General features: G+C 39.7%; 1 protein-coding gene across 1 annotated transcript in view; it reads left to right on the top strand.

Annotated features, from left to right (window-relative positions):
* Positions 1 to 12,097, top strand: part of Myo1e (myosin IE) — a 197,068-nt gene that overhangs the window by 139,030 nt on the left and 45,941 nt on the right. The window contains exons 17-18 of the mRNA XM_076850871.2: positions 559 to 665; positions 7,023 to 7,121. Coding sequence (XP_076706986.1) covers positions 559 to 665; positions 7,023 to 7,121 — 206 coding nt within the window. The remainder of the gene's footprint in view (positions 1 to 558; positions 666 to 7,022; positions 7,122 to 12,097) is intronic.

Below are 12,097 nucleotides of genomic sequence, written 5' to 3'. Positions count from 1 at the left end.
TCATACAAGAAGTTTATAAATTTGGAGATTTTTATCATCTTTACAACCTTCAATTATGAATTTCTATCATTTTAATAAGGTGATTGTTTGTTGATTAGATTCCAGAAAAGAGAATGCAGGGGATTTAGAGATTTTTATACTCATTCATAGTTTTTTTTTTTTTTTTAATGAGAACAATGAATTCGAAAAGGCCCTCTATCAACATAAATTGAACTTAATTAACATGCTTCCTTGTACCCCATGAAAAGAATTGCCTGTGAAGATTTACTTGAGTTTTTTGTTTTTCTGGTTGTTTATTAACTGTGCTAAAAATGCTTGGTTGCTTTCAATGATCGAATTTCCAACCCATTTAAGAGTGATAAAATCATCGTAAAAATTAGCAGAGCTTTAAGAATGCTTAGTAGACCCGATTTACGCTTAATGAACAAATTGTCATGAAGGTTAACTTTCTTCCAGTCGTATTTTACCATACTTAGACTCCCACAAGTCTCCTTTGAAAGTTGATCTCACTTTAAAGAAAGTTCCATATTTCTAATTAATATCATTCTTCCTGTCTAGAAACAAGCCAATGATCTTGTGAGCACCCTGATGAAATGTACACCCCACTATATTCGCTGCATAAAACCAAATGAAACCAAGAAGCCCAGAGACTGGGAGGAAAGCAGGTATGGTGCCTGGCAGGCGGGGAGGTGATGCTGGCTTGGGGCTCTGGCACACTCTAACCTCTGGCCACCGTGAACCACCTCAGGCCGGAGCAGTTCCCGTTGCCCACACATGCTCATCATATGTGCCCTGTGTCTTGACTTTTTCAGAACAAAGCCTATACACCTTTCCCCTTCCTTGATTTTCCTATTAGCGCCATTCAATTCAGAATTAGTAATCTATAATATTGATCTTGGCTAGTCTGGTGGCAGATGGAAAAACCAAAACCTTAATACCACAGAATCATGATGGTTTGAAAATTAATTTGAGGCTTTATACAGATATTCTTAGTGCTCGGCTCCTGCTTGGTATACTTGGGATATGGTCCAGGATGTTTAGCTTGGGTCTCGAAGGGAAAGGCTAAAGAGCGGGTTGAAAAGCAATCTGTAAGCCACAGGAGCTCAGACAATACAGGACATGCTGGGGGTTCCTGAATTCCACTGAAGCATTATGTAAAGGAGCAGAGGGACCCGGAGGGATGAGAGTGGAGAGAAACCTATGGGCACAGTGAGGCTCAGTGAGGCCTTTCAGTCCTGACTTTTGAGGAAGCCCATGTCATTGGTCCTCCTACAACTTGTAGTCAGGACCACAATCTAAGCTTGAAAGATGGAGTGTTGAGTTGAAAACTATTAAGGTGCTAACTAGAGGATATCTTTTTTGTATCCAGCTAGGAATCCAGATACATGTTCGTAGGAAGCCTGACCTTGCTGTCCATGGGAACATGGACACAATCCATGAGATAAGGCTGGGAAAGATATTGAACTACACAGTGGACCCAGGCCATTGCCACCAGACTACCACGTCCCAGGGCATGAGTCACCTCTTTTCTTCTCTTTTAGAGAAAAGAAAATAGACTTTTTAAGACATCAAGTGATTAAATCAAAGGTTTAACACCAGAAAGACCAGGATTAAAATTCACAGCTGCTAATTATTTCCTCTGAGTGATAAGTATAGGTCCATTTCTCACCCTACTAGAAGGATCCTCCATCAACCATGGCAGATAATAAATACTTGATCCTTTATAAGAGGGAAAAGATAGTTAAAAAAACAAAAATCCCCACCCACACAGGCCACATGGTCATTATCTGAAGGTCTTTCTTTCCATCTAGCATGCCATGATGCAATCTGATTCTGTCTTCTCATCTTAAGAGCCCTGCTGCTACTCTGGTGTAAGAGCTTCTGCCCTGCCATGTCATGGTCTTTCTGAGTAAGCTCATCTATAGATGCATGTTCCTATAGCCTCTCTTCCATTCGATCTCTGAAATTTTTCAATTTAGTGTGGTGTGAGATTTCTCCTATCAGCCTCTGATGAGAAACTCCTACCTCAGGTGATGAACCCACCTTTGGGCAAGTCTCACTCAGGGCACTCTACTGACCTTCTCTAACTCACTATTGTCCTAATCCTAGTCTCTACATTATCCTCACTACTTTTTTTTTTCTTTTTCTTGCAATACTAGGGATTGAACCTAGAACCTCACGCATGCTAGGCAAGCGCTCTACTGAGATACTTCCTCACTGCTTCTCATTACTTTTCTACTTGCTAGCTCTCCTGTTGCTTCAAAGCACTATCGCCGTTCTCTTGGTTCTTCTCTCTCTCTCTCTCTCTTTTTTTTTTTTCTTTTTTCGGATAGTGCTGGGGATTGAACCAGGACCTTGTGCATGCAAGGCAAGCCCTCTACCAACTGAGCTATAGCCCCAGCCTTTGGATCTTCTCTTGCATGAGCTAATCACCCTGTTCTTTAAGCAGTGCCTCTGAGACATGGAATTTGATCATTTCCCTTCTTGGTTATTGACCTGGGCATGCTAATTTATTTTTCACTTTTCTTTTTTTTTTTTTTTTTTAACTTTTTTTCTTTTTTAAGAGAGAGAGAGAGTGTGTGTGTGTGAGAGAGAGAAAGAAAGAGAGAGAGAGAGAGAGAATTTTTTAATATTTATTTTTTAGTTCTCTGCGGACACAACATCTTTGCTTGTATGTGGTGCTGAGGATCGAACCCGGGCCGCATGCATGCCAGGCGAGCGCACTACTGCTTGAGCCACATACCCAGCCCTATTTTTCACTTTTCTGAAATGTGTATTTCAGTTTCTCATTTAAGGCCAAGACTCTAGCATCATTATCATCTCTTCCCTCCTGAAGATTGAAAACATCTTTTGCTTTTCTACACTGTTTCTCAAACTTGAGTGTGCTTAGGAACCCCCTGAAGAGCTTGTTAAAACTCAGATAACTTGCTGGGCATTGTGGGACATGCCTGAAATCCCAGAGGCTTGAGAGTCTAAGGCAGGAGGACTGCAAGTTTAAGCCAGCCTCGGCAACTTAGTGAGGCCTTAAGCAATTAATAAGATCCTGCCTCAAAATAAAAAATAAAAAGAGCTGGGCATGTGGCTCAGTGGTTAAGCGCTCCTGGGTTCAATCCCTGGTACCAAACCAAACAACAACAACAAAAACCCTCAGATTGCTGGGTCCCACTTCCAGGGTTTCTGATTTTGTGGCTCTGAGGAGGGACCCAGGGATGTGCATTTTTTAAAAAACATGTTGGTGATGGTGGCCTATGATACATCACACCTTGAGAACCTTTGGTCTTGAGCCAGGGGCTGCACAGGGTTTGGAGGAACTGTGTCCTGGTGCTGGTCGATCACTAATTACTATATCCCCTCCCCACTCAGTTTCTTGGTCTTTTACACTAAGAGAGTCAGTCTCGAATAGGATCTCCATTCTGACAGAATGAGCACTTTGAAGATCTCTTGCTATGGTCAGTCTGCTCTGTTTCCATATCACTCTTACACCTACCCCTTCCACACCTGTGTGTGCACATCCCGTCTCCCCACCCCCATCACATGCACAGACATACACACAAGATGAGTGGTGCCATAGGCAACCTCAGAAATAAATTACTAGATTCTTGGGAGCCGAGGTATTTCAAATGGGCATGTTAGCCCACTCTTTGCCATTTCAAACTACCTGTCTTCTCGTTGGAGCAAATAATCTTAAAGAAAAATATATTTTTGCCCTATAAATGCAGCACCCTTCCCAGCACACCCTGCCCTAGTCTGCATAGTTAGCTCTGCCAAAAGCCCCTTTGATTTGGAAGTAGTTCAGTAGCTGCTGCTCACAAGTTCCTTAACCCTGATTCTACCTTGTCATAAATCTCAGCCTGATTTATTGGAATATCAGAAAATGCTGAAAATAAGACAGTGATGCATTTTATTCGTAAATCCTCATAAGGCTTTCCTATATTTTCTTTCTTTTTAACTTTCTTTAGTAACTCCCTTTATTTGAATTTCAGCAAAGATCATGATAAAGCAGTCATGTAAATAGATTTAAAGATGGTCAGGAGTGAGTTGGTCAGTGTTGATATGTGTTTCAGTAGGATCGATTCCTGGGACTCCCCTCCTCAATCCTGGGACAGGTTTGTCAGCAGATGGTTTCATTCCATCTGCTGGATGCAAGGCCATGAGAGGGCACTGTGAGTCGTTGGCAGAGGTTATACGCTTAATTAAGCTCTCTGCAGAGAGGGTTGCTCATTCAACAAGTTTGTGGGGTGTGGGGTTTTTTCTTTTCCTGTTGCAAATGTGTTTTTGTTTGGTTTCTGGCAAAGTTGCTTGCCCTGGATTCAGAATTGCTGCCCTCGTGAAGTTCCCAGGCCTTGGCCGACTTGAGTTAATGGCTGAGGACAGCCTTGGAGAGGATCCCTCTCTAGAGACAGGAATGGCACAACCAGGAGAACGACGGGGTGGTGTCTGGCCAGTGTCTACTGAGGAGGTGACAGCGCTCTAGGAATGTGCAAAAATTAACTTGGGTCCTTTAGTGACATAAAATTTTAAACATTATAGGATTTATTAGACTGATTGTCCTACTGAAGGAAATTTCTAAAAGAAAATTTCCTGAAGGTGGGGAAAAAATGGTGAATGAAACAGCATTTGAAACTGATTCATGGAAAAGGCATGTGTCTTTTTGAATCAATGGGTGGTATGTTCCTGCCTTGGCATCTTGGCCCGATGCTGGTTTTTGCGAAAAGTACTGTAAAATGAGCAAACATTGGAAACAGGTGTTTTGTGTGTGTTTTCTTCACTGGAGAAAAGGTCAGTGGTGAGTTTCAGATTTGGAGGACAGAAGAATGGAAATTTAATTATTTTCCAGAATCAGATTTCAGCCACTTTAGTTAACTAGATCTCTCCCTCCACCCCTGCCACATCTCTCTCTCTTTGTGTGTGTGTGTGTGTGTGTGTGTGTGTGTGTGTGTGTATGTGTGAGACTTATTCAGGCAAATGTGGATATTAAATATTGACTCTTTCATATGAGGACTTTTTAAAAGTTAGTCATCTTGAAGGAGTCAACCTGTCTAGATATTAGCTCAAGGAAGACTGACTGGAGGCTCTTTAAACATCCCTCACTGTGACACCTCATCCTTCCCATGCAAATCTCTCTCTGCTTCAAGCTTCATCATCCCTGTCTTCACCTCCCATCACCCCATTCTGTAGACTTGCCTTTCGTGGGCTCTCTTCATTGTCCTCTGCACATGATAAATTCAACTCATCCTTCTGGTTGAAGCATGAAACACTGCTTCTAACAATCCTGCTGTGTGAAAAATCCATTTCCTTGTCTATTCTCCCATCCTGGTTTACTTATTGTAGCTGGGAATGTACTAGAATAATTGCAGCTTTACATAACTCATGACAGGAACTAAGTGACTTATAGGGAAGGTACCCAGCTAGTAATTTATTACCATCCTCATTTTATAGATGAGGTAACTGAGGCACAGAGAGGCTACATAGCAGCAGAATCACGGGTGCACAGCAGCCAGCTCCAGAGTGCGGGCTCTTCCCCACTATCCTGACTGTGGGGAAGGAATCATAGTGTTCCTCTTGGGAGCACAGGGTCTATAGTAGTCATCAACAAGTATGAGGCTTATTTGGGAATATGGTTTCCCTAAAAGCCTTGCTGGAGAGACAGCTGTCAGGACCCTGTGTGAAACTGGAGTGAGGAGGCTTCAAATGGTTTTTTCAGCATTCATGTGAATTCATTCTCTGGAAGCCATCATTAGTGTGGTTGACCAAATGGACCAAATAGGGATCATGGGGGGCTACCTTCCTACCAAAGCACAATTCCCATATCCCATCTTCAAAAGAGATTTTTCTTTTAATTTCTAATTTTCTAAACTATCATGTGTCCAAGTATCTGTTCTGCCAGCTTGCATCAGATGCAGCCCAGGCCCAATTTTTTTCTCCAGAGTGGATGATCAGACAAGTGTTCAAAACCTGTCTGTGGGTGTTCAGGAAACTGCTGTTCAGCAAGGGATGGGTTTTCACAATGTACATGCCCCACATCTTCCCAGACCTGCCAGGCCTCTTAAACCAAGGTATAGGGCGTGGGGCTTGAGTTCTGATAGGAAAAATGCATGTGTGGCAATATCCACCTACCAGTACTCTGCATCCACTTTCCAAAATACACTGTTAGAGATTCATTTTTATAAAAACCAGCCAAAACTATGATTCAAATCTATTTTGAACCATTTTAACTTAAGCATTTGAAATTAATAGCTTCATATACCTTTCTTAACTTGCATTAGAAAAATCCTGGAACAATAGGATCATTATTAATTCTAGAGTCAATGTCAGAACTTAAGATTCAGTAACAAAACAGCTCTAGCGCATTCCTGTAAACCCAGCAACTTGGGAGGCTGAGGCAGGAGGAATTGTGAGTTCAAAGCCATCCACAGCAAATTAACAAGGCCCTGTCTCAAAGAAAACAGAAAGAGCTGGGGATGTGGCTCAGTGGTTAAGCACTCCTGGGGTTCACTCCCTGGTACAAAAAAACAAAAACAAAAACAAAAAAACCTCCAGTATAATTTAATTCAAAACTTAAACTTAAAAGTTCTAGCCTCTAGTCTTCAAAAAACAATATTTTTGTTCACAATTCAGGTAACAGGTTTATGGGGCTTTATTTGTTTTTATTTTTTGAGACGACGTCATGTTATGTTGCCCTTGCTGGTCTGGAACTCCTGGGCTCAAGCAATTCTCTGACTTCAGCCTCCCAAATAGCTGGGACTACAGATGTACACCATCACACCTGGCTTTAAGTTTTTATTTTACTATTAGTGTTTGAAATCGATAAGTAATATCCTCTTATATAATTGCAATGTTCTGCAACATTTTAAAAATTAATATGTGATCTGAGAGGCCAGCTTAGTATCTGAACACTATAAATTATGTCTTTTTAATATGTTTTTCTGCAGATTGGAACTGGGAGTCAAGAAGGTTGGTTGGTAAGAATATAGGAATCAAAGATTCTCCAGTAAAGACAGGTGCCATTTTCTCTTTTGTAGGGTAAAACATCAAGTGGAATATCTGGGTCTGAAAGAAAACATCCGAGTGAGAAGAGCTGGCTATGCCTATCGGCGAATCTTCCAGAAATTCCTACAGAGGTAGGTGCATTACGCACCAGTGATTCTGGACTTTATTTTATGTAAACAAGTTTATTGAGATATAATCACATGGAATCCACCCACTTAAAGTACATGAATCAACACATTTACTACATCCGCTGAGTTATGTATCCATCACAATTAACTAGAGCATACTCCTACCCTGAAAAGATGTCTCACGCTCTTTAGTTGCCAACCTTCAGTTCTCCCCTGACCCCTACACACCCACTGTTCTACTTCCCATCACTCTAGATTTGTCTATGTTGGGCTTTTCCTAAAAACAATCTGATATGAGTTCTTGTGCCCAGCTTCTTTCACTTAGCAGAGCGTTTTCAAGATTCAACCATGTGTAGCCTTCTGCACGTCATTCCTATCTATTGCAGAATGTGTTCTATTGTGCAGATGGACCACATTTTACTTGTTCATTCATCAATTGGTAAAGGATTGTTTCCACTTTGGGGCCCTTGTGAATAATGCTGCTATGAAAATTCATGTACAAGGCTTTGTGTGGACATGTGTTTTCATTTCTCTTGGGAATGTACCTAAAAGTGGACTTGCTGATTCATATGGTAACTCTATGTTTAACCTCTTTGACGAGCTGCCAGGTTCTTTTCTGAAGCAAGGCACCACTTCACATTCCCACCCGCAGTATTTGAGGGTTCCGATTGATCCCGATCCTTGTCAACATATGCTAATATCTGACTAAGCCTCCTAGTGGGTGTGAAGTGGTATCTCATTGTGGTTTAGATTTGCATTTCCCAGATGGTAAATGATATTCAGTGGTATCATTTTATGTGCTTATTGGCCATTTGTATTTCCTCTTTGAAGAAAATTCTGTCCAAGTCTTTTGCCCATTTTTTAAGGGCTTTTTTATCTGTTTATTACAGAGTTGTAATAGAATATTTTTTAACCATTACTCATGGTAGAATTCGTCAATAGCCATCAGTGTTTGGTAGGCTATTCATGAATTCAGCCAAAGTTCATGAATTCATGATAATTGTGACATAGGAATGGCTGAGGTTTATCTTAACTGAGCAAGTCAACAGTATGAAAGCAACTGCAGGAAAATATTTAGCATACATTAGGAATGAGCTTAAAGTATTTAAATTCAAAATTTTGTACAATCCATGTTTAAATTTAAACCTATTTTTATATTTTCCTTATAGTCTATTAGGCAGGACCTATATTTAAATGTTCTTATTTTATGTGGCTTGTTTTTGAAAAGGATAAAATTGAATGTCCTTAAAATATAATGTCATTCTAACTTCTCTAATGATTCTGAGGATTCTACTATTGTACAGTTATTTAATTTCCCTTAATAAATAGGGAAGTTAAAAAAAAGGAGATATAATCCAAATCTGTCATCTAAATCAGAAAACATTTACATCTTCCTGATATATGATACAGAGGCAGGATGTAAGGATTTTTTAAGATTCAAATTTAGCGTACAAAGAACTTACAACCTGGGGAAGAACTCAAATGTGATCTTTGAAGTCTAGTACCTCCAATAAGTTCTAATAAGATAATTCTTCTTCTGGAAAGAACTTTTGGAAGTTCTTCCTAAGTGGTAGATGAGGGCACCTGACCCCAGCTGGAGGCTTTATTAAAGGGCTTATCATTTCATACGACAAAGTCCCGTTGCCTCAGTTCCCACACATGGAAGTTTCCTGATGATTTTAGGAGTGAGTTAGATCAGGAATAAAATTCACTCTCTGTGGAGTGTATTGGCCAAATTATATTGTTATATTGTGTATACATACAAATACATCACAACAAATTGTCATTACACACAACTATATATATATATATAAAAAAAAAAAAGAAAAAAGAAAAAAAAATTCACCCTCTCTGATTTCTCAAGTAAAAGTGCCAATACACCAATAGTGTAAGCAGGACTGTATGAGAGAAGTAAGTAGGGAGTTGAGAAAAATAAATCTATAGAGATTTTTATGTCACTACAGCACCACTCATTGGCTAAGGAACAACTTACACACCAGCTATAAGACTTGAGTCTTCCTTAAATTGATCAGTAATACTAGAATAGCGTTTCTCAGCTGAGCTACTACATCTTGTTGAGGGAAGTTGTCCTGGGTATTGTAGGATGTCTTGCTGTCTTCTCAGCCTCTACCTACCATATGCCAGGAATGCCGCTCCCTCCCTTGTTGTGACAACCCAAAGTGTATTCAGACCTTACCTGGTATTCCCCAGGGCCACTGCATTTTTGTAAAACAGCATTTCTTTGAAAATAACTTTTTTTAATTAAGAGAAAAAGATCAACTATAGGAAAGAGTACATGAAAAAAAGGATTTCCTGCTATCTTTCCCTAATTCAGAAGGGCCTGACTTCAGTAGTTTTAATTTTACAAATTTTAAATCTTCTAATATATTTCATGTACCTAAAATCTCTATTTGACACTTGCAAGTTCTCTCACTATAGTTAAAAACTGAAAGACTTCCTTCTTTCCATTTTATCTAAAAAACCTACCAACCAACCTGACTTCCACATGCAGGTATACAAGTTTTGCTGTCTTGGGAGAGCAGGAAGTCCATCTTCTCCTTTTAGGAATGCTCCAGGTCTTACTTGTTTAAGGGACCCTGAGCAGACTATGTGACTTGTTTGCAGTAGCTTCTTAAGTGAACTGTTGATCATCATATCTAGGCTTCTCTCAAGTGCCATACACAGTATTTTGTGGTATGCCTCACAGTCAGTGGCATTTGGTGAAAACTGTTGTGCCACTTGTGTTGAGAAACTTTCATTAAAGTGATTCTATTCTTGGATGCTTCTATTCTTTGCCCTCCTGCTGTGGACTTTCAGAAGAGACAAATAGTCCTGTCTTATAAAAAGCAGAATCTTTTATTGCTGTCATACTTCTCTTAATTTGATACTACTGGGAAAGTAGTAGTAAATTTGATTTCTCAAATCAAAATAATATTTGAAAGGCCATTGCTTTTCATTAAAAAGTTCATTTTCAGTCCGCCATAACAGTATTATAAAACAGTTATTTAAATGGTCCACTAAAAACTGACTTGAAGTCCAGATATGTCAATGATAGGTAATATTTCTCTAGAGACAACACTCTTTTCCATAAGGAGTATGGAATCTTTCAGAATTCTTCTAGAGATGGCCATGACTTTCTCAGCCAGTGAGACTCTACAAGTAAATGAACCATTTCATACTTTTATTCTCTCCAAGCCTGAGACAAAAGGCTTCATTTATAAGTTTACTTCTTAGGTATCCATAGAAAGTAAAAACCTGAGGAAAAGGATCTATTAATACCCACCACAACTATCCACATCAGCATATATTATGCACCCCTGCCTAGAAAGAAAGCCCACAGGCCTAAATAGAGCAATGTTTCCAACACTACCTAGAGTGCAAGGTAGCTTAGAAAATAACATGTATATTTAGAGTGTGTTCTTTTTTTTTTTCCCTCTAGAAAATCCTTTATTTTTATCAAGACCATCCCTTTTGACTGAGTGTTAGAGAGTAAAAGTTCAAAAGATGCCTTAATTTCCCTTTTCATCAGCCATGTGCTCTTGGAAGTCAGCCCTACACGGCTTTGAGCTATAGGAAGAACACTTTCACCACCTTCCCACTTGAACTTTCATACCTTTAGAAAGTGTTTAAAAAACTGTTAGCAGTGGCTGTCACATGGAGTCTTGGCTTGGGAATATACCTTTAAATTCTTCAGAAAATACCTATTTGAGCTAGGCAGTATGTATTCCTTAATATAGATGGAAAAAACAATCCCAAATATTGCTTCTGATCCATAGAAAGAAAAATGTTGTAGAAATACAAAGACTTGCAAAGGTTATCTTTTACACAATTTCTGCTTCCTCACAAGTATCCTTCCCTTGACCTTGACCTTGACCCAGTCTTTTAGAATGTGGGGTTGTTGAAAAGGCATTTTATGCTGTGGACTAGAGAAAAGAAAGAGTAGGATGGTATGGAGTGGTAGAGAGCTGCCTGCTGGTTGCCAGGATTCTTATGTCCTTGCTTCAAAACATCCTTAAAACCCGAGGACCAGCAACTAGAGGTCACTGGGATCTATGCTGTATTTCTTCTGAGAAGGAACCATTGGATCAGTGACTCGAGAGGTAACAAGGAACCTATCAGTCTAAGGGCAGCAATAGAGAATTCCAGGTAGAGAGAACAACCAGCTCAAAGGCCTTCAGAGAAAACATTGGCATATTTGAGTTTTAAAGTGAGAATGCTTGATCAAGGAGTATAAGCCATTACCATCATCCCTCCAAAATTATCACAGGTATCAGGTAGTGTGACCCTTACCTTGTGTAACTGCCTGTCCTGCCACTCTATCCCGGAGTTAGAGAGTGAACTAGGTGGAGACATTGTGCTAGAATTATACCTTGCTCTCTCCATGGATACCAAAGGGTGGGGGTGAGGATGTATCAAGCTTCATGAAAGCACAGGTAGCACCAGGCAACTCCCATGTGTTCTGAAGACCCTCACGCACCACTGGAGGCCTTGTCAGAATGAGACATAAAATTTCTGCAGAGTTCCTTACCATAAAAGAGACCAAATAAGAGAAACCCAGCATTATTTTTATAGGGAAAAAAAGGTGAATTGCAATAGAGAGACCGATTGGCAGTTGCATGATATAAGTTCTTTAGTGCAAAATTTTGATTAGATCAATCCAGGCAAAATTGCACTCTTAGACATTTGTTACCTTAGAGGTTGACTCTTTTCTTTCTTGCCCCTACCCTCCCTGAGCCCTTCCCCCTCATTCATGTAGATTGCCAGTTCCTTCTTACCTTTCTATAACTCTTCCAATCACATCTAGAAAGGTTCTGCTATCAGTCATTTCTGTGTGGTTTAATTTGTTGAATCAACATCATTATATTACAAATGAAGTTTATTCATGTTAATGCATAACTTCAACTAGGCATTTTTACTTTTAACCTTTTTTTCTCTAATTAGGAAACAAGAGGATTTACTTCTCCAGGAAATTAATATAT

This window comes from Callospermophilus lateralis, chromosome 3, assembly GCF_048772815.1.
Source record: "Callospermophilus lateralis isolate mCalLat2 chromosome 3, mCalLat2.hap1, whole genome shotgun sequence".
NCBI lineage: Eukaryota > Metazoa > Chordata > Mammalia > Rodentia > Sciuridae > Callospermophilus > Callospermophilus lateralis.
This window is presented reverse-complemented; position numbering and strand designations above follow the sequence as displayed.